This window comes from Procambarus clarkii, chromosome 7, assembly GCF_040958095.1.
Source record: "Procambarus clarkii isolate CNS0578487 chromosome 7, FALCON_Pclarkii_2.0, whole genome shotgun sequence".
Taxonomy (NCBI): Eukaryota; Metazoa; Arthropoda; class Malacostraca; order Decapoda; family Cambaridae; genus Procambarus; species Procambarus clarkii.
In genome coordinates, this window is record NC_091156.1 from 50,855,037 (window position 1) to 50,878,183 (window position 23,147).

At 40.0% G+C, this 23,147-nt stretch overlaps 1 protein-coding gene across 1 annotated transcript in view; it reads right to left on the minus strand.

Moving 5' to 3' along the window:
* Positions 1–1,138: 1,138 nt before the first annotated feature.
* Positions 1,139–23,147, minus strand: part of LOC123761426 (uncharacterized) — a 100,259-nt gene continuing 78,250 nt past the window's right edge. The window contains exons 3-7 of the mRNA XM_045747453.2: positions 19,614–19,738; positions 19,375–19,491; positions 12,168–12,391; positions 7,680–7,808; positions 1,139–1,229 (exon numbers count right to left, since the gene is read on the minus strand). Coding sequence (XP_045603409.2) covers positions 1,139–1,229; positions 7,680–7,808; positions 12,168–12,391; positions 19,375–19,491; positions 19,614–19,738 — 686 coding nt within the window. The remainder of the gene's footprint in view (positions 1,230–7,679; positions 7,809–12,167; positions 12,392–19,374; positions 19,492–19,613; positions 19,739–23,147) is intronic.

The window sequence follows — 23,147 nt, forward strand, 5'->3', positions numbered from 1 at the left end:
TTCAGGAACCTGTATACCACTTATGTAAGACCATTCCTGGAGTATGCAGCTCCAGCCTGGAGTCCATACCTAGTTAAACACAAGACAAAGTTAGAGAAGATTCAGCGGTATGCCACCAGGCTCATCCCGGAACTGAGAGGATTGAGCTACGAGGAAAGGCTAAAGGAGCTGAACCTCACTTCCCTGGAAAACAGAAGAGTAAGGGGAGACATGATAACTACCTACAAAATTCTCAGGGTAATTGACAGGGTGGAAAAAGACAAACTCTTCAGCACGGGTGGGACACGAACAAGGGGACACAGGTGGAAACTTAGTACCCAGATGAGTCACAGAGACGTTAGAAAAAAAAATTCAGTGTCAGAGTAGTTAATAAATGGAATGCACTAGGAAGTGATGTGGTGGAGGCTGACTCCATACACAGTTTCAAATGTAGATATGATAGAGCCCAGTAGGCTCAGGAATCTGTACACCAGTTGACTGACAGTTGAGAGGCGGGACCAAAGAACCAAAGCTCAACCCCCGCAAGCACAATTAGGTGAGTACTAGAACCTAAGCAGATTTTTATCACATATAATAATAACAACCCATAGTAATAATTCAATAAACACTGGCAGTACACACCCACCTCGGTTCGCTGCCTTGAATCACGACTGTCACACAAATACGCACTATCAGGAACCGTAATTACAATGGGGAGACCCTCCCAGACAGAGCCACAGCAGCTTATCACAAGTACAAATGAGTGAGGAACATCCAGGAAAAAGCCCCAAAAGAGGCCTTTTGGGTTTCTGGTGATGTCAAAGAGCCTGGAACGAATTTCTTTGAGAAATCTCAAGGCACTCCTACCCCAGGGGCTACTGTCTCCGCTGATATGGGAACTATTGACCTTCCTATCGCCTGTATTTGACTGATTTTGCTATTTCTCTGTGGTTGGCCGCCCATCTGCTTGATTAGCACCGAAGTGTATGTAAGTGTCAGCCTGGGTGTATACACATGTGTATTCCCACACCAGGTGATTGCCCCTTTTCCTTGAGCATATTCTGAGGTCATCAGGGCAAAGTGCAGGGTCATCTGGATTTTGGTCCCCAAGAATGCGAGGTTTTCTCTCCGCTGGGCACTGAGCTGAAATAAGTCTCCTCTACATGTCATTAATCTCGTTGTGTATTGCATGCCAGCCCTTGGAGCTTCTGCAGTGCAACCCATGCAATCCATATTGGTCTGCTTCCACCCTGTTGCAAATACACTTGTATTCAGTGTGAATTGGGGCACCAAGGCGGAGAACCACTGCTACATGAAGGGATTTTGGATCTAAATGTGTTCCCATTACCGACATATATACTGCCAGAAGGAAGTCTCCTGCTTTGGGAGGGTGGGGGGCATGCACTGCTCTGAGGCAGGCTATCTCCTACTCTGATGTTGCAGCGCTGAGCATGGCATCAATTTTTTTTCACTAGTGGGTGGTTCCAGCTGGACTGTTCATGTTTTTAAGTTGGTGTTATGATGTGGCTGCAATGGCATCCCACTGATTTGAACATTCAGTGAGATCGCGTATTCCTGATGAATCACTCAGGGGTTCAGGTAGGATATCTCTTACAAGGTCGTACAATGACTGGGAGGAGGAAAATATAAATAGTAAAAAAATCTGGGAGGCTGTGCGGACAAAGTGAGGGTTGCTTGCTCCCATTGAGAGTGTGCAATACACCATCACCAGATCTTTAAAAGGACCGTGCATCAGGCGGCTAATTCACGACGCTCCGTCCCCAAAGACGCCAGAGTTCGATGATTCATAGGAGAAGTAGTCAGTTTACATATGTATATGTATATATATATATATATATATATATATATATATATATATATATATATATATATATATATATATATATATATATATAAGCCTATACTTGCATAAACCACAAGTGAAGATAAACAATCTTTGGACAACACCCACCAGTGGGACAAACCTAACCTAACCTAACCTGTCCATATAAGCTGGACACGAGTTCTCTCACATTGACAGTGGCTTGACGAAAAATGCAGACTGACCCCTCACTCATCTGGTGCCTTCGGGAGGTAGAGATGTTTGAGATATATATCTCGAACTATCTACTTCTTTTGTAAGGTCTGATGGCGTAGTGGGTTAAAGCATACTAGTTATGCCAGCTACTGGAAGGTAGTTGTGCTTTCTGGGTTCGAGTCCCACTGGTGGGTGTTGTCCAAAGATTGTATATATATATATATATATATATATATACATATATATATATATATATATATATATATATATATATATATATATGTCGTACCTAATAGCCAGAACGCACTTCTCGGCCTACTGTCCAAGGCCTGATTTGCCTAATAAGCCAAGTTTTCCTGAATTAATATATTTTCTCTAACTTTTTTCTTATGAAATGATAAAGCTACCCATTACATTACGAATGAGGTCAATTTTTTTTTATTGGAGTTAAAATTAACGTAGATATATGACCGAACCTAACCAACCCTACCTAACCTAACCTAACCTATCTTTATAGGTTAGGTTAGGTTAGGTAGCCGAAAATGTTAGGTTAGGTTAGGTTAGGTAGGTTAGGTAGACGAAAAACAATTAATTCATGAAAACTTGGCTTATTAGGCAAATCGGACCTTGAATAGTAGGCATAGAAGTGAGTTCTGGCTACTAGGTACGACATATATATATATATATATATATATATATATATATATATATATATATATATATATATATATATATATATATATGTCGTACCTAGTAGCCAGAACGCACTTCTCAGCCTACTATGCAAGGCCCGATTTGCCTAATAAGCCAAGTTTTCATGAATTAATTGTTTTTCGACTACCTAACCTACCTAACCTAACGTAACCTAACTTTTTCGGCTACCTAACCAAACCTAACCTATAAAGATAGGTTAGGTTAGGTTAGGTAGGGTTGGTTAGGTTCGGTCATATATCTACGTTAATTTTAACTCCAATAAAAAAATATTTACCTCATACATAATGAAATGGGTAGCTTTATCATTTCATAGGAAAAAAATTAGAAAAAATATATTAATTCAGGAAAACTTGGCTTATTAGGCAAATCGGGCCTTGCATAGTAGGCCAAAAAGGGAGTTCTGGCTACTAGGTACGACATATATATATATATATATATATATGTCGTACCTAGTAGCCAGAACGCACTTCTCAGCCTACTATGCAAGGCCCGATTTGCCTAATAAGCCAAGTTTTCGTGAAATAATATATTTTCTCTAATTTTTTTCTTATGAAATGATAAAGCTACCCATTTCATTATGTATGAGGTCAATTTTTGTTATTGGAGTTAAAATTAATGTAGATATATGACAGAACCTAACCAACCCTACCTAACCTAACCTAACCTATCTTTATAGGTAAGGTTAGGTTAGGTAGCCGGAAAAGTTAGGTAATCGAAAAAACATTAATTCATGAAAACTTGGCTTATTAGGCAAATCGGGCCTTGCATAGTAGGCTGAGAAGTGCGTTCTGGCTACTAGGTACGACATATATATATATATATATATATATATATATATATATATATATATATATATATATATATATATATATATATATATATATATACATATATAAATATATATATATATTATTAAATATGACCGAAAAAGTAAGATTAATAATTCTAACACGAATTTTCTCTATCTTTCGTACATTTCTTTTCACTGTTGGTGGTAATTCAAAAATCATATTCAATTCAAAATTCAAAAACCCACACCCACGTACAGACTGGCGAAGCGACTCAACGGCCTGCTGACTCCTTATGTCCCTTGCGCCTTCAGCCTGAAGTCGCCAAAGGAATTTGTTGACTTACTGCGGGGCACACGGGCCACAGGGATAAGAGCCTCGTTGGACGTAGAATCACTGTTCACCAACGTACCTGTGGACGAGACAATCGGGATGATAGCCGACAGAGTGTATCGTAATCCAGCCTGTACTCCTCTTGACATACCAGAAAATATCCTAAGGAAACTACTCCAAGCTTGTACTAAAGAGGCACCCTTCTTGAGCCCGGATGGGCACATGTATAAGCAAGTAGATGGGGTCGCCATGGGTTCTCCCCTAGGTGTCCTGTTTGCAAACTTCTACATGGGTACCATCGAGCAAAAAGTCTTAGTCGACATGAACTTGAAACCGGCCATATACTGCAGGTATGTTGACGACATTTTTACACAGGTACCTGATGTCAGACATCTGCAGGAGCTGAAGGAGGCATTTGAGCAGAGTTCCGTGCTGCGTTTCACTTACGAGATGGAAAAGGATGGGAATCTGCCCTTTCTAGATGTAACAGTCATGGAAAAGAGCGGAGGTTTCCACACTGCAGTCTACACTAAGGAAACGAACATAGGAATGTGCCTAAATGCCAACAGCGACTGCCCTGACAGGTACAAGAGGAGTGTTGTTAACTCATATGTCGACCGTGCTCTCAACCACAGCTCAGAATGGAAGCAAGTCGACGAAGAACTCAGTAGGGTAAGGCAGGTCCTAGTCAACAACGGTTTCTCCAATGGATTCGTCGAAGACATCATAAGAAGGAAAGTGAAACGCCATGCAACCTCTAAAGAGACAACTAACACAACACCTATACCCCCTATTAGACTATTTTACAGGAACTTCTTTTCCATAGCTCATACAACGGAGGAAAGGGTCCTGAAAGACATTGTTAATAGAAACGTTATCCCTACAGACAAAAATCTGAGGATACAACTGACGATTTACTATAAAACCAGAAAAACGGCCAGCCTACTCATGAGAAACTCTCCAGACACAAAGCAGAACGCTTTAAAAGAGAACAACGTCGTCTATGCCTTCAAATGCCCTCTTGGGGACTGTAAGCTTCAAAAAACCCAGTATATAGGCAAGACAACAACATCTCTTTCTAGGCGTTTAACGATGCATAAGCAACAGGGCTCCATTAAGGAACACATAATCTCTTCCCACAACCAAACCATCGCCAGAGAAATCCTAGTAAACAACACAGAAATCATCGATAGATACAGCGATAGCAGGCGGCTTGACGTTTGTGAGGCACTACACATTAAGAAGTCAACACCAGCAATCAACAGCCAATTAATGCACAACTATATTCTACCCATCTCAAGACTCCGCTCCAATATAGAAGCATCAAGAAATATGGACCAATAGGCTTTTTACAATTACTTCTATTCAATACCCATTATTTCGTGTGCTGTCTTGTGTTGATGAATTTAATACCCTATTAAATACCACCTCACCCCATCCACCTCACTCAAATGTAGATATAAACAAATCGGAGATGTGTAAGTTCTATTCAGTTGTGTATGTGTAAACTAAAGTCTTTGAAAATGTAATAAGTTTTACGAAACGCGCTCAAGTGTCGCGTCAGACTAGAAATAAAAAATTTATTTTGGAGAATTGATTTTTGAATTACCACCAACAGTGAAAAGAAATGTACGAAAGATAGAGAAAATTCGTGTTAGAATTATTAATCTTACTTTTTCGATCATATTTAATAATATATGTCTACAGGAAAGACTGCTACCAAAATATACTAATATATATATATATATATATATATATATATATATATATATATATATATATATATATATAGAAGGGGTACCACCTCTGGTGCAAATGTAGGGACCCATAGCCTCGGAGAAGAAAATAAAGAGTATTCAGAGAAGACCTTGTGGATCCTCACTGAACACTTTGATATTTTCTTCTCCTACCACCCCTATTCTTTTGTTAAGTGTATATATTTATCTAACTTTATTTGAAAATGTCATTACACAAAAAAAGTTACAATATTGATTACATGCAGGGTACAAGGCTGCTTGTCACAAGTTGGATAGCTCCTCCAGCTCCTCAGATGGCGGGCAGGAACCATGGATGCAGTGAGCATTTCCTCTCTGGATCGCCACACTAAGGCGCTGAAAAAGAAAACTGGCAGCTCTAGTTGTTTCGATTAGCTTAGACCCCAACTCCTTTAAAAAGCTAGCAGCACTTTTACCCCAGGCACCAAGTGTCTCTGAGGCAATGGGGACAAAATTGTAGTGGTGCTCAAGGTCTCTGTATTTACGTGACTTGGCCGCTTCCCGGTGATTGGCAGCTCCTCCTGCTTGTGTAGCACTGAAGTCAACATAGGTATTGGCTAAAGTTGAAACGCAAGTGTAGTCCCACACCAACTGTCTACCATTCTTCCAGGGGTTCACCGTAATTCCGTCTGGGCGACCGACAGGCTCATCAGAGTTGCGGGACATTAGGTAACGGGGCTCTCTCTCTGCTGGACAACCGGCTGTGGTAAGGCTTCTCTTAATAATGTCATTAACCTCGCCGTGTCTTGCATGCCATCCTCCCGTCCTTTGGCAAAGAAGGCCATGCCGTCCATATCTGTCGGCCTCTGCCTCGCCGCAAATACACCTGTATTCGGTAGTTGAAAATTATTTTTCAACTACCTAACCTAACCTAACCTAACTTTTTCCGCTACCTAACCTAACCTACCCTATAAAGATAGATTAGGTTAGGTTAGGTAGGGTTGGTTAGGTTCGGTCATATATCTACGTTAATTTTAACTCCAATAAAAAAAATTGACCTCATACATAATGAAATGAGTAGCTTTATCATTTCATAAGAAAAAAATAAGAGAAAATATATTTATTCAGGAAAACTTGGCTTATTAGGCAAACTGGGCCTTGCATAGTAGGCCGAGAAGTGCGTTCTGGCTACTAGGTACGACATATATATATATATATATATATATATATATATATATATATATATATATATATATATATATATATATATATATATATTTATATGCAATTGACGATCACAAAACACTGATCATTTTATGCGGAAAATCCACAGAGAAATATGAAATGAGGTGAACGTTTCGGCTTGTTAAAGCCTTTGTCAACACCAGACTGACTAAAGGAGAAGGGAGAAGGGGGGAGGATATATAGGCCGACACCTAAACAACCCATCCCTAGGGAAAGAATTAACCAGAAACAGGTATAGCTTAGCTTAGAATGGTCAAAGAGGATTAAGCGGTCAGAGAATAAGTTATTATAATAGAATAAGAATAAGTTATCCATTTTTAAGTTATAATATTGCACAACAGTTTAAGAAAAACTTTGATAGAGGCTTACAATGTCTCATTATAATTTTATATTCATATATTGTGTGTTCATGACGCTTTTCTTTAATCTTTCATCCTTATTCTCTGACCGCTTAATTAATCCTCTTTGTCCATTCTAAGCTAAGCTTTACCTGTTTCTGGTTAATTCTTTCCCTAGGGATGGGTTGGTCAGGTGTCGGCCTATATATCGTCCCCCTTCTCGCCTCTCCTTTAGTCAGTCTGGTGTTGACAAAGGCTTTAACAAGCCGAAACGTTCACCTCATTTCATATTTCTCTGTGGATTTTCCGCACATATATATATATATATATATATATATATATATATATATATATATATATATATATATATATATATATATATATATATATAATATAATATAATATAATATAATATAATAAACGAACAATCTTCATTGGGTTCCCCAAGCCAATCTGCAACCCAAAACTCCTCACTCCGGAAGGATTCGTCTGTCCTAAAATTTTGTTTGTCCTTAATTGTTCCTATTACCTTGAGAACTTGTGAGGGAAGAGTGTGAGGCTGGAGGTGAGGGCGAGGCCTCGGTGGGGCGTCCAGGAGGCCACCTTCAGCGTCTGGGCTCCCCAGGGAGTGTACGGCTCCTGGAGGTACACTCCACACCTGTACACAAACACCTGGTCACCAACAGTTCCACAACTATTTCTTATTTATTTCTCCCTCTCTTAGTAATCTTTTATAAAATTTCATTGTTCTGATCATATAGAAACGGGATAGTTTTATTTCCTCATAGTGTAACTTAGCAATGAGTAACTTACACGGTACACGGCAAGTAACTTAACACAGAGTAACTTTCAAAGTAAGTGGCAAGTAACTTAACACAGACTAACTTACATGATACATGGCACGTAACTTAAGACAGAGTAACATATATGGTAGGCAACAAGTAACTTACCTCAGAGTAACATACAGAAAACGCAAGTAACTTAACACATTTACAGTTAAAACACAAATAACACACAGTTATAACACATACAACACCCAATTATAACACATATAACACCCAATTATAACACATATAAGACACAGTTATAACACATATAACACACATTTATAACACATATTATAACACACAGTGTTATAGGTGGCCTGTTGTAGGGGCCTGGTAGCCTGATGGATAGCGCGCAGGACTCGTAATTCTGTGGCGGGGGTTCGATTCCCGCACCAGGCAGAAATAAATGGGCAAAGTTTCTTTCACCCTGATTGTCCCTGTTACCTAGAAGTAAATAGGTACCTTGGAGTTAGTCAGCTGTCACGGGCTGCTTTCTGGGGTGTGTGTGTGTGTGTGTAGTGTGGAGAAAAAAAATTAAGAAAATAAGTAGTTAGTAAACAGTTGATTGACAGTTGAGAGGCGGGCCGAAAGAGCAAAGCTCAACCCCCGCAAACACAACTACGTGAATACATGATGGGACATGATATATAATCATGGAATACATGATTATATATAACATATATAATCCCAACAAACTGACAGAAGACCCAGACATGAATACTATAGAAACAACATGGCTACCATTAATATAACAGAGAGAGCAGCTTATGTCACTAGCAGGAAAGGATCCAGACTACTAATCATGGGAGACTTCAACCGAGATTGGGAGAACAGAGAACCACATGGAGGGCCGGACACATGGAGAGCTAAGCTGCTGGCACATGGAGAGCTAAGCTGCTGGCACATGGAGAGCTAAGCTGCTGGACGTGGCAACAAGAAACTTTCTATGCTAACACATCAAGGGCTCGATAAGAATGAGAGAAGACGAACCAGCAATCCTTGACCTGATATTCACTCTGAATGAGTCCAAGTGGTTGAGCACCATTCTTTCCTCCTGTCCCATCATGGATCCTTATCATGACCACTTCCCCATGCGATATAGTCGTAATGGCTTGGCACGTTCTCCTGATATTTCCCTTTCCTTCACCCTGAATGAGTCGGATATAAAGAAAGTTTAGTTGGAAGCCTCCTTGGGAATGAGTGATCACAGTGTACTAATATTTGAGTACCTGATTGAGCTAGGAGTAATCTCCCCCAAAAAGAACTAGTGTGTACCGAAAGGGGAAGTTATGTTCGGGGTGGTGTACCAAAAGGGAAGTTATGAGATAAGAAAATTCCTAGGGGATAAACCATGGGACACAAAACTCAGAACTAAGACAATACAAAACATGACTGACTATGGCACCCATAAGTGTCAGGAGACAGTAAACAGTGTTTATTTATTTATTTATTTATTTTATTTATTTAAACAGATATTCTGTTTCTGATATACGTAAATGATCCGAGAGGGTATAGACTCATTTCTCTCAATGTTTGCTGAAGATGCCAAAATTATGAGAAGAATTAAGACAGAGGACAGCTTGAGGCTTCAAGAAGACCTAGACAATCTGAAGTAATGGTCCAACAAATGGCTGTTAGAGAGGAAATTTGAGAGATGAAATTCTTCTAGAATCAGAGAGAAAGACTTGAGGGATTGATATCATGCCGGACCTGTCCCCCCGAATCAATATCAAGAGGATGCCCTCAGTGGCATATGCCAGATTGTCCAACATAAGAACGACCTTTAGAAACTTTTGAAAGGTTTCATTCAGAACCTTGAATACTACGTATGTAAGACCAATCCTGGAGTATACAGCTCCAGCATGGAGTCCATATTTCGTTAAGCATAAGACTAAATTGATAAGGTTCAGAGCTTTGCCACCAGACTAGTGTCCGAATGAACTATATGGAGAGACTACGGGGATTAAACCTTACGTACAGAAGAGTTAGGGGGGGACATGATCATCACATACAAGATTCTCAAAGGAATAGATAGTGTAGACAAAGACAGTTTATTTAACTAAAGTGGCACAAACAACCTAAAGGACACAGGGGAAAATTTAGTGCCCAAACGAGCCATAGAGACATTGGACAGATTTTTTTTTAGTGTCCGATTAGTTAATAAATGGAATGCGTTAGGCAGTGTTGTGGTGGAGGCTGACTCCATACAGTTTCAAGGGTAGATATGATAGAGCCCAGTAGGCTCAGGAACCTGTACATCAGTTGATTGACAGTTGAGAGGCGGGACCAAAGAGCCGAAACTCAATCAGCACAAACACTACAAAGAGAGCTCCAGTTATGTACTCACCTAGTACTCTGTACTCGGTGCGTACAGAGTAACTTATACGGTAAACGGCAATTAACTTAACAGAGGGTAACTTATACAGTAAGCGGCAAGTAACTTATGTTATGATCTCAGCCTGCAGGAGAAACGAGTCTCCCCCCCCTTGAGAGTTATTCAACAAGCCTGACCTAACTAGGAAGTATAGGAAATATAGAGGCAAAAACACAGATGTAAAATAGTTTGTTGGATTTAATGAACAATTTGAGATTATGGGCATTAAATAAGGAAACAGATAATTGACTGGTTAGGAGATGTGGATATTTTGCTGGAGGTGTGAGGCTCACTTCTGGAGGGCTTTGAGCTCACTTGAGCGCCAGACATCGCAGGGAAAAGACGCGCTCCGTTTGAGCTCCCGTCAGACAGGAACCCCTAGTGATATATCTCCAAGAGAAGAGAAGTGTGTAGACGTGCCAGCTGTGGAATTGAACTGGGAACGTTGTGGTCTCAAGTCCTAGACGGCGAGGAGAGTATTAAGCCGCCCAGAGAAATTTTCGTGGGCTGTGTGGAGCACCCTGACCAGACGCCGTCAGAGAGATAGCGCCCTCGACTAGACAATCTGTGGATTCTCTTTGGGGAAGAAGTTGCTGAGAACTTCGAAGCCAGCACAGAGGGAGTAGTTGATGAGACTCCAAGGTAGTGGAGGAGAGGACCTCGAGCTGTGAGGAGAAGCAGTGAAGAGGAGTGTCACGTGCTTCTGTAGAGGTGGTGAAGCACCATAGTTGCTCAAGGAAACTTCATGGTGTAGCAGCCAAGAGAGCTGTGGAGGAACCTAGCAGAAGGGTGAAGCACCGTAGTTGCTCGAGGAAAACTTCATGGTAGCAGCCTGGAGGAGCTGCAGAGGATCCTGGTAGTTAAGCCCGGAAGAACTTGAAGATATCAGGGTAGTAAACTTCCAGAGGTGGAAGGGAAGTTCTGGTGGGTTACTTGTAGGGAGTTGATAGTGTTTGGTTGTCATTAGCGTGCAAGACGCAGTGAGAAGTGAGTGATTGTTTGCATTTTTATGTCAAGGAGTGTTTTATACTGATGTTTAGAGTTACAGTCGTAGGCTGGATTACCTACAGATGTATGTGTTCTAGGACTGATAGGGTGATCGATTGATCATTGTTGTGTATCAAGGAACATTTATACTGACATATATATGTTATTGCATTCAATGCTGATTTTCCTTGTACATGTTTATAGATATATTCTCTTGCTGATAGTGCAACATTGTAGTATAAGACTTGATCTACTTGAAGAAGTAGATAGTATCAGGTGGGGAATCAGAAGATAGGATACCACTTGATAAGCTGATGATAGAATTCTGATTGTGTTGGAGTGCAACCTGATTGTAATAGTATAGAGTATAGGATTCATTATTATTATATGTGTGTATGTACTCTGTCCAGTAAATGTATTCCAATTTGCTGGTGTTTGCCCTTGTCCTAGTGAGGCTTCCCAGGAAATAGTAAAGAAGGAGAGAGAGAAAGAACCAAGAACCACTGCTGTGGACAGGGTAGAAGGTAATACTAATAAGTCAAAGGGGATTGAGATCATATCACCTAAGGAGAGAGTGGGGAGTCACAGCGGCTCGAGTGGGTATGTGCACATGACAACGAGGCTGAGTGTTGGAGTCGCATCCCCTAAACGTGTGACGTTGAGCCCCTCTCCAAGAGCCAGAAGCGCCTAGTGTGATCTCCTAGTGAAGTATAAGCACTCTACCGAGTTGTGGGTTGGGTTGTCCATAAAGAAGGATTAACGTCGACAACACCACCAACCCACGCTATAATACTTAACCTAGAGTAACTTACAAGTCAAGTAACAGTACCTGAAGTTGTCATGTGAGTCTTCAATAATTAGCAGCATGGAGTTGGTGATGAAGAGCAGCCTGTGGAGGACCTGCAGCTGCTGGAGGGGCCGGCCGGTGACGACCAGGAGCCTCGTCGACCACACCAGCAGGTGCTCGTTGAGGGACCACTGGGCGAAGGCCGCCAGGAAGGCCAGGTCGTCACTCACCACCACCACCGTCACGCACCTCGACTCCCGCCGCACCTGTTGAGGTGGCATGAGTGAGTTACCCTCGACTCCCACCTCACCTGTTGAGTTGGCGTGAGTGAGTTACCCATGACTCCCGCCGCACCTGTTGAGGTGGCAAGAGTGAGTTACCCACGACTCCCGTCTCACCTGTTGAGGTGGCGTGAGTGAGTTACCCACGACTCCCGCCTCACCTGTGACCACAACATGGTAGACGTTATGTGTCAGTTATATATCCATGTCAGTAATGTGAGAGTGACCTACCCACGTCAGCTGTAATGTGAGAGCAACACAATATAATACTTAACTTAGAGAATAAATGTAGAATTTGGTAAGGGAAAGAGATAAGGAGGAGGAGAACAGAGTCCACAAGGGAAGATGTGATCACCACAACAGCCAGGACCAGAGAGAGGGAGAGCACAGCCTCCTCCGCTCTCTTAAATATGCTGCCGGGAAGCGTGCCTAGCTGATCGTACAGCCATAAACATACAAGTCTTCACCAACATTCATTATTAGTTACTTTAACAGTTCTAAGAATAGCTGATAACTAGTTCAATATTATATTTAATAATCAACAAGCTCACAGTCTGGATGCTCTTTGAGAAACAAGATTCATGTTATGGGAGGGGGGTATGTTGGGGGGGGGGCAACCACATGTTATGGGGGGGTATGTGGTTGTACTGAGAAGGCCCAATAGCTAGAGTCAAGATGTATAAAAAATAGTGGGATAGATAGGCCCGGCCCCAGCTCACAGTCTGGATGCTCTGTGAGAAACAAGATTCATCTTACGTCTGGCAAGGAAGACGAGGACAAATGCATTACCAGGTTTTAAGGAGCCATGAATGTAAATGTTATTGTTAATTAAATATCCCTCTCACAGGAGTATTTGGAACTCAATTTGACCTATGGTTTCCAACTAAGAACCCTGGGTCGTAACACCTACCTATGTCATCAGTAATGTGAGAGTGACCTACCGACGAGTAGTAGAAACCGGACCATAGACTGACCGATTTGATTTTTCAGGGGTCGGTCTATGGCTCCTAATTTTTTCTGTGAAACACAAAGGTCTATGGGCCAGGATATATTCCCATGCGGTTTAAAAGGCTCCCTCCAATCATCCTGAAATGTGCTCACCTCGGCAACTGGCACAGACAAAGTCATCCCTAATTTAAAGGATTAACTTTGTCATCCTACGTTAGACGTGTTCTAGTGAATTTATATCCATTCTAAAGTATAGCGACCAAAACTGAACGGCATAATCTAAATGGGGCGCAACAGAAGCAAGACATAGCTGAAGAACAACACCAGATGTTTTATTACTAACACTTCAATAATTAATTCCAGTGCCCTATTTGCTTTATTACGAACATTTATGCATTGATGTTTTTGTTTTAAATTCTTACTAATCATAACTCCCAGATCTCTTTTGCAATCAGACCTCGCAATCTCAACATTATCTAGTTTGTATATTGTAACTCTACCTTCATTACAGTGCCTCTAAACCTTAGATTTGTTCGCATTAAACTGCATCTGCCAATCTTTTTACCATTTGAAAACCCTAGTTCGTCTTGAAGTGATAGTGTGTCTTTTTCCATGTTTATTTCCCTCCCGATTTTTGTATCATCAGCAAATTTGCAAATAATGGTGCTCAAACCTGAATCTAAATAATTTATATATTATGAATAACAGAGGACCCAGGACAAAGCCTTGAGGCACTCCATTTACAACATTTTCCCACTCAGACTTAACTCCATATATATACTAACTCTCTGTTTCCTTTCGTATATCCAATCACTAATCCAACTTAATATAGCACCCCCAAAACCGTGAGCCTCTATCTTTTTAATCAGTCTATCATGTGGCATTGTATCAAAAGGTTTGCTAAAGTTAAGGTACACAACATCACAAACCTTACCACTATCAACTGCCCCAACTATACTGGAATAAAATGATAGCAAATTTGTTAAACATGTGCCGCCATTAGTAAAACCATGTTGTGAATGTTGACCAGACCACACACTAGAAGTTGAAGGGACGACGACGTTTCGGTCCGTCCTGGACCGAAACTTCCGACCGTCCTGGAAACGTCGTCGTCCCTTCACCTTCTAGTGTGTGGTCTGGTCAACATACTTCAGCCACGTTATTGTGACTCATCGCCTGCATGTTGTGAATCATTTATTAATTTATGTTTTTCAAGATGAAGACAAATGATATTTGCAATTATCGATTCAAGTAACTTGCCCACATTAGACATTAAGCTAATTGCCCAATAGTTTCACGCTAGTGATCTATCTTCTTTCTTAAAAACTGGAACCACATTTGTAACCTTCCATGACTCTGTCACTCTGCCTGAGTATTGATTTATTACCTATGGTAGACAATAGCTCGCAAAGATCCTCTTTACATTCTTTAAGCACCCTGGCGAACACTTTGTCCAGTGTTCTTTGGGGATTTCTATGGCTTGAGTTTCAATGTTTGTTAAATAACGTCCTCCCTGGTAACTGCTAAACTAGTCAACCTGTTCTCGTCCCCACCCACATAGACATGTTCGGCTGAAGGCATAATATTATGTTACTATTTAGTAATTACAGAGATAAAATATTTATTAAAAATGCTACTCACCTCTTCTATCTCATTATCAGTTATCTGACCTGTCTCAGTTTTGAATGGACCTATCTTTTCCCTAATCTTTCTTCGATATTACTGAAAAACCCCTAAGGATTTGTCTTTGCTTGCCCTGCTATGTGAACTTCATAGTTTCATTTTGCCCTCCTTTTCTCTTTTTTAACATTTCTAACCACTTAGACGAATTTTTGTTTTGAAGTGACTAACTCATTCCTAATCCTTTTGCACAAAGTTCTCTTTCTACTGATAAAATCTCTCTTTCTTTCTTTGGCTGCGGCTTGCTTCAATAGCATTGGACAGTGGGTATTATAGAGGCTCAGAGTTTAGTGAAGAAATGTTTGTACATTAAGGTTCATGTTTGCTATGTTACATAGTTCTGTCTCTCATGCAGTTTATCTTACCAGCAGCATCAAACATAGTTGCTCATGGAACCTTCATTGTGAAGTATAATGCATCAGTGTGTCTAAGACTGGTTTTATAAGTATATGATAACTGCTCCAGTGTAGTCAATGAACTGATTGATTCAAAGATAAACGTTAACATTGATGTCAAATCTGCTGTCAGGATATTTTTCTTTTACTTACATTATTGTTTATTACATTTGAAAAGCTATTACTCTAGAATCAACAATTCCTATTTCCAAGCTGGTATGTATTTCGCCTTTCTCTATAAAGGCGAAGAGTTAAGAGTGACATGATAGAGGTGCACAAGTGGATGAATTGAGATAACAAAATGGATATTGGTAGGGGTTATCTTGAGATGATTTCGGGGCTTTAGTGTCCCCGCGGCCCGGTCCTCGACCAGGCCTCCACCCCCAGGAAGCAGCCCGTGACAGCTGACTAACACCCAGGTACCTATTTTACTACTAGGTAACAGGGGCATAGGGTGAAAGAAACTCTGCCCATTGTTTCTCGCCGGCGCCTGGGATCGAACCCAGGACCACAGGATCACAAGTCCAGTGTGCTGTCCGCTCGGCCGACCGGCTCCCTGGAAGTACTGGAAGAATCAGCACAAGACAGAACACGAAACATTGGGTGTAAATTGGATAAGTTTAGATTTAGGAAAGAGCTGAGTAAATACTAATTCTGTAATATGGTTGTTGATTTGTGGAACCATTAATGGGTAACGTAATTGACATAGGATCAATTGATTGTTTCAAGTGTAGGTTGGACATAACATGAATAAATTTGAGTGGATTTTAACAGGAACTGCCCCGTATGGGACAATAGGCCTTCAACAGTTTTCTGGATTCTTGTTCTTAACTTCCTACGTTCTTATACATATTACAAGCTATGGATTGTTTATCCTTTAGGCTGCAATTTGCTTCATTAACATTGGACAGTTTTTACTTTAGAGGCTCAGAGATTTGTGAAGAAATGTTTGAACATCAAGGTTTATGTTTGCAATGTTTTAGGTCTCCATCTCCCAAGCAGTTCATTTATGTTATGTTGATGTTTTGCATGTTAAAATATTTTTGTTGATTTGTTTCTATATTTTCATAAATAAAGCATGCTTACTGTCTAATTCCAAGTTTTACCATAATTTTACAAGGTTTAAAATATAAAGTTTAATACTTCTGAATTTTTTATACATGCATTAAATGTTAATATAACTCCATAATAACGTAAAGATTGTGTTTAAATAACGTTATATTGACGACATACAAATGATATATGATGTTAAAATGACGAAAATTGGATAGTATACATAATGTTGACTGATTTTTTTTATTTTTAAATATAACGCATGATAATTTTTAATTGGATAGTATACACAATAATTTATAACATTTTATATAAATCTAAATAAATTGTTTCTCAAGAATATGTTTTTAGTTATCTCTAATGATTTTAGCAACGTCAGAAAGACGTATTTCATTCAACAGTTACAGAGTTATCTTTCTGCAACCATTTGAAAACCTTCACAAACGTGTTGTGTTTCCTGGGTTGCAAGGTGAAGTGCGTGTTTCAGGGTGAGGGTAGTGTTGGAGGGTGAAGGGAGAGTTGTAGAAGGAAGGTAGTGTTGGAGGATGAAGAGAGTGTTGAAGAGTGAGGGGAAGTGTTTTAGGGTGTGATCAGTGTTGGGGGGTGCAGGTGTGTAGGCAACTGGCACTGCCAGACCACGTCTCCCAGGTGCAGGTGTGTGGGCCACTGGCACTGCCAAGCCACGTCTCCCAGGTGCAGGTGTGTGGCCCACTGGCACTGCCAGGCCACGTCTCCCAGGTGCAGGTGTGTGGGCCACCGGCACTGCCAGGCCACATCTCCCAGGTGCAGGTGTGTGGGCCACTGGCACTGCCAGGCCACGTCTCCTAGGTGCAGGTGTGTGGGCCACTGGCACTGCCAGGCCACGTCTCCCCATTTTTTCTACTTCAGACGTCGCCACACATTTATAATGATAACCACCATATAAACATTTTCCTCTGTCTTCCATGGACTGGGTTAGAGATCTGTTAAACATATAATTTATTGAAAAATCCACCACAGAATGTGATTGTAGTGTTTATAAAATGCTAATCTAACCTACACACAAAAATACATAAATAAACAGATTTACGTCTGCCCTACATAAAGTGTTCGATGTGTCTTTATACATAGTGTCATTAATGTGCGTTTACATGGGTGAAATGCAATTCTGACCAGCTTCCACATATCCTGTATATACGTACAAACATACATTTATGTACAAATCCACGAGCGCCGTGACGAGGGTTCGAACCTACGTCCGAGAGGCTCCCAGACGCTGCCTTAATTGATAGAGCTACGACATAGTTAAAATAATTGTAACCGGAAGTTCTACTGACCATATTCGGATTCTGCAGCCTCTCCGAGACACAAACGGTGTCACGGCCCTTTTGGATTTGTTCATTTCATGCATCACACTATTGTGATTTCTGTGTGTAATACATTTATGTCACTCCTACTTTGACAGGATAAGGTAGCTCATATTTAAATTAGTATGTTATTAAACACCCTAATCACTGAAGGTGATTAGGGTGCATAGTAAACTAATCAATGGAGGTGATTATGGAGTTTTTACAAGCTCAGGTTATATAGTTACATCACATACATTGAATAATTTATACATTACATGCTCAATCTTGGCTACAAGTTTAATATATCATCAAGTGTTCCAGTACTCATATAGTAGTTACAGAGTTCAGCATACCTCAGCCCGGAAGGGCGAAAGTCAGTCAATATGGGACATTTTACAATATAATGGTCGAGGGAGTGCATGTTTTCTCTTTCACAAAGTTGACACATTGTGTATTCGACACTTTCACAAAGTTGACACATGATGTATTGGACTCTTTCACAAAGTTGACACCTGGTGTATTGAACACTTTCATAAAGCTGACAAATGGCGTATTGGTCAAAAAGTTGGCACATAGTGTATTCGACACCTTTACAAAGTTGACACATGATGTATTCGACGCATTCACAAAGTTGATACATGGTGTTTTCGACATTTGGGTTTTGAGAAAGCTGCCAGATACGTCTATATCCCAGGCGTATTCTGGCCACCATAACATCACATTGCCGAGTTCTTGCCCTATTAGTTCTATACATGAATGTCTCCTCACGATATCTATCATAATATTTAATGATACAACTTTCAGGTCTCTGTAAAGTTGTTAGTTCGGTGAGTTTTTCATTAGATACTGGTTTAAGTATCCTCTTTGTCACTGCTAATGAAACACCCATATCAATGCCTACTACTGATCTACTACAGGCTGCCTTTGCTGGTGCAGGTGTGTGGGCCTCTGGCACTGCCAGGCCACGTAGCCCAGGTGCAGGTTTGTGACTCTTACCTTAATGGTGAGGGGCACAAGTCACTCTTACCTTAATGGTGAGGGGCACAAGTCACTCTTACCATTAGCGTGAGCGTGACTTGTGTTCCTCACCATTATTGTGAGTGACTTGTGCTCCTCACCATTATGGTGAGTGACTTGTGCTCCTCACAATTAGCGTGAGAGTGACTTGTGCTCCTCACCATTATGGTGAGTGACTAGTGCTCCTCACCATTATGGTGAGTGACTTGTGTTCCTCACCATTATGGTGAGTAACTTGTGCTCCTCTCAATTAGCGTGAGAGTGACTTGTGCTCCTCACCATTATGGTGAGAGTGACGTGTGCTCCTCACCATTAAGGTGAGTGACGTGTGCTCCTCACCATTAAGGTGAGAGTGACTTGTGCTCCTCACCATTAAGGTGAGAGTGACGTGTGCTCCTCACCATTAAGGTGAGAGTGACGTGTGCTCCTCACCATTAAGGTGAGAGTGACGTGTGCTCCTCACCATTAAGGTGAGAGTGAACTACCCACAACATCAGCAGCAGGTAAAGCGTGACATAATATCATGAAGGTGATGACAGCCACCAACCTTCCTAGCGTGATGAAGCAGCTGAGGAAGCTGCCAGCGTGTACCGTTACTATCCAAGACGTCCATTGTTGTCCTGAAGACGCCCACACCTCCTCCCACTCCTGACACCTTTGTTAACTGCATCAAATTAAGTCATACATGAAAAGATCATTCCGTTAATGACTGCTGATTTCGGGCAAAGCATTTATAATATATTAATATATCACTCACGTTTATTGCTTCTAATTCACCATCCTTACATCCATAACTGATTGGTGTGATGAGGCGGCGTCTGTGATGAGGAATACAGAACAGCGCTGATGCTCATCTGTTGACAACACAGCATCCAACACTCCGGCCGTTGCTCTTTGTATGAGACGATCATCTGTGGAAGGTGAGCATCATGTGTAATACTCAGGACATCATAAACTACTGACCAAATGATTTTATATCATAAGGTATCTCAAATGTTTTGTTGTGGTTCCGTCAACAGAAATCATTATGTGTTTAAAGATTTTACAACAACATGAAATGATAATAATAATCATTAGACCAGTATGATAATTCGAAGCAGCGTTTTCGGTCACCCCAGCCGTTTGCCTTATCCTGCTGGACCAAAAGATGCTATAAGTAATTTAACTTGAGATTCTCCTGAATCCATTATGGATCTCGAGGAACCAAGCTAATACCAAATCAAACTTTCACAAATTACCCGCGGCGATTCTTCAATGCAATGATGATACATAACTTACAAAAATGTTGGTAAAGGAAAAATTATTAAGGAGGAATTTCTAACTTGTCTGTGAGCCAGAGAAGGTGAACAGAAGTATTAGTGTAAGAAAAGAATTTAATTTCATTGTGTCAATAAATCGTCAATATGTCATGAAAAATATAAATTATATAAATAAAATAACAAAACTACAGGTTTATTTATTTATCTAACGATATTATGAGTTGTATAGCTTTACAGTTAAAAGATTAGCTCCGACATGTAGTTCTTGATGTTAGTTCAGAATTCTTTTCTATGGTCTCACCTAATGCTGTAGGGTGAAATCAGTTACATTCAGTAAGAAGCAAGCAAATGTTCCCGGCTCAGTGCATTTGGATTACATCACAAAACTGTCCAAACTATTAGTGATTATCAGATAGAGATTTCCCCTGTGGGAAAAGATAAAATTGGTTTAGGTAAGTGTAATACAGAATGTGTTTCATTGTATGTAGGTTGGAGGTTGTGGGAAAATCTAACTCCATTATTTGTAAATAAAATGAAAAGATACTTCAATAGCTACGAAGGACCACCACTTTTTTAGAAAAAGTGGAAAACAAAAAAGAGCAAGTGGATTAGATTGATACCAAGAACCAATGTTCTATGGATCTTAGTGAAACTGTATTTATCATGAAATAAGAGTCAGATTTACTTTCACAAATTGGGGGATACGAGCGCTGGGATACAATTAAGTTCTAGCACCAATAATCCGACGCTGGTTCAATCGTCAAAAAGAAATATGTATGGAAATTCAAATTATTAGTTCATATATAAATCAAATAAATATAGTTAGTAAATAATATAAATTTCATAAATAACAAGTAAATGGCAATTTGGAAGGAAATCATTTATGTAACTAGATGTTAGTATATCTAATACTACACTACTAGAAAATTAGGTCAGCTTAGCTGTTTGACTGAATTAGTTGGAAACGTGTGGGGCGATAACGACAGCACACTCGTAACACGGTGTCGAGCAAGCACATAGAATGAAATTAATTCTTCTCCTTCTCGACGCTCCCAGTCAAGTTGAAAGGCATATTAAATGTAAAGGTTGTCTAGGCTATCGTTAATATCACTACTTCTCATTGAGAAGTGAAAATCTAGATTCTGTTCAACGAAGTTTGTTTTGTTGATTATTGTGTGGCATAACGAACGAGCAACGTACATATGAAAAATGTTACTAAGTGCACTTATATAACAAAAATCAGAGGGAACTGGAATTATGCTCGCCTAGAATTGTGTTGCATGCAGACGTAGACCTCCACGAACTCTGGTACCCGCTGATGGTAGGATGACGTAACTATGAGTCGTTAATTTGGAGTTCTGCAACGCAATAACTTGGCAAGATAGATGCCCACGCTTCCGTGTAATGGCGTCGGAGAAGCAAGTGTTGATGCGTTCTGTAGTACGCTGTTAATGACGTCTCTCTCGCATAGAGGCACGTTGTTAATGGCGTCTCTCTCGCGTGGTGGCTAGCGACGCTCTCGAGTTTTCTTCCCCCTCCCGATTGCTCATGCGCTGCTCTCGATAGGCATCTCAAGCGTAATTGGATTTATATATATATCGGAATTAACTAAGGAAAGAAGAGATTTTAACGAGTATTTATGTCACGTTTAATTCTTTCATGTTATAATACTACTCCTCATAGCGTAAGTTGGTTTATTAAAGCTACGTAAATAAATGAGGAATATAAAATGGAATTATTTTACATTCGAATAATTTCCACTGGAATGTTTAATATCAACTAAACAAGGGAGTTCCATAGAGTGAAGGCATGACAAACATTACCACTGACAATTCTACATAGAGAACGCAGCTCTTGTCGGAAAACCCGACACCATTTACTAATATTCAATACAATATGCAAATAATATTGCTGCTGTTGTATATACATGTTAACCCATAGAAAATGTAGCTTGTATTGGAATTTTCCATCAATAGAAAACGTGATATCATTGCCACATAGTGCTATAAATTCATCAGCAATACTGTTGGGAATTATTCTTAAATACAGTAGTGATTGGACTTATTACATTATAAAAACATCTCATTTGAAATAACTTAATTATCAGTATCAAAATAGTGTAAATGTGACCCTTCTATCACTTATTGACATCTGGACAAGGAGAGCCAGGTGTCAGTGGTGAGGGAGGTCAGCTATTGTTAAAAAGGACCGAGTCGGAGCAAATTCCGCTCCTATAATTTTCTTGGACGAAGTGTAATGGAGATCAAATTAGTGCTTCTACCATTATCAACACGCTGTCAAAAACTCCAAGGGAAGTGTCTTTCCGAAATCTTATCTTTTTCATTTCTGGCAAGTAATGTAAAAGGTAGATAGGATTAATTCCGGTTAGATCACGAACGAACGACTCAACCCAGGTAATTAAGCCTTGGTCCTTATCTAATAATAAATAAATGTTTCATCTGATATAGCTGTCATATATTAGGATTCCAGCTATACAGCTAGTGCCCTTTGACAGGAACAAGAAGAGGAAACAAGAATTAATCTTGGTACATCGGTTACTAGGGTGTTAGAAGCTAGCCTCACATGAGGATTATATGGTGTCTACATCCTAGTTATACTTGGTGGACTAGACCTACCATACAATAAGATAAGGCACCTCCAACATTTTTTTTTACTAATATATGTAGTTTAATACTGTAGTTTTATTGGCTGCATATATAAAAATTAAATATAACCCCCCCCAATGTGTAAGGATCGATTTGTGAGAATTATTGCAGAAATACAGTCCGCTAAACATCATACAAATTGCTATCGAATTATATAAATTAACATCAATATAGATTCTATATAAATCCATGTAAATTAAATAAATATAAATCTCACAGGTCGGTTCCCACAGCTCTACTGACGGAGATGTGTGGACAATCATTCAAATAGAGGAAATAATGATAATATAAATTTTAATATTCTTATAAATAACTGAGATGATAAATCTTTTCGAGAAAATGTTTTCTTATCTGAATTTTTTAGCAGAAATTTCACCTTCTTTCCTTCTCACGCC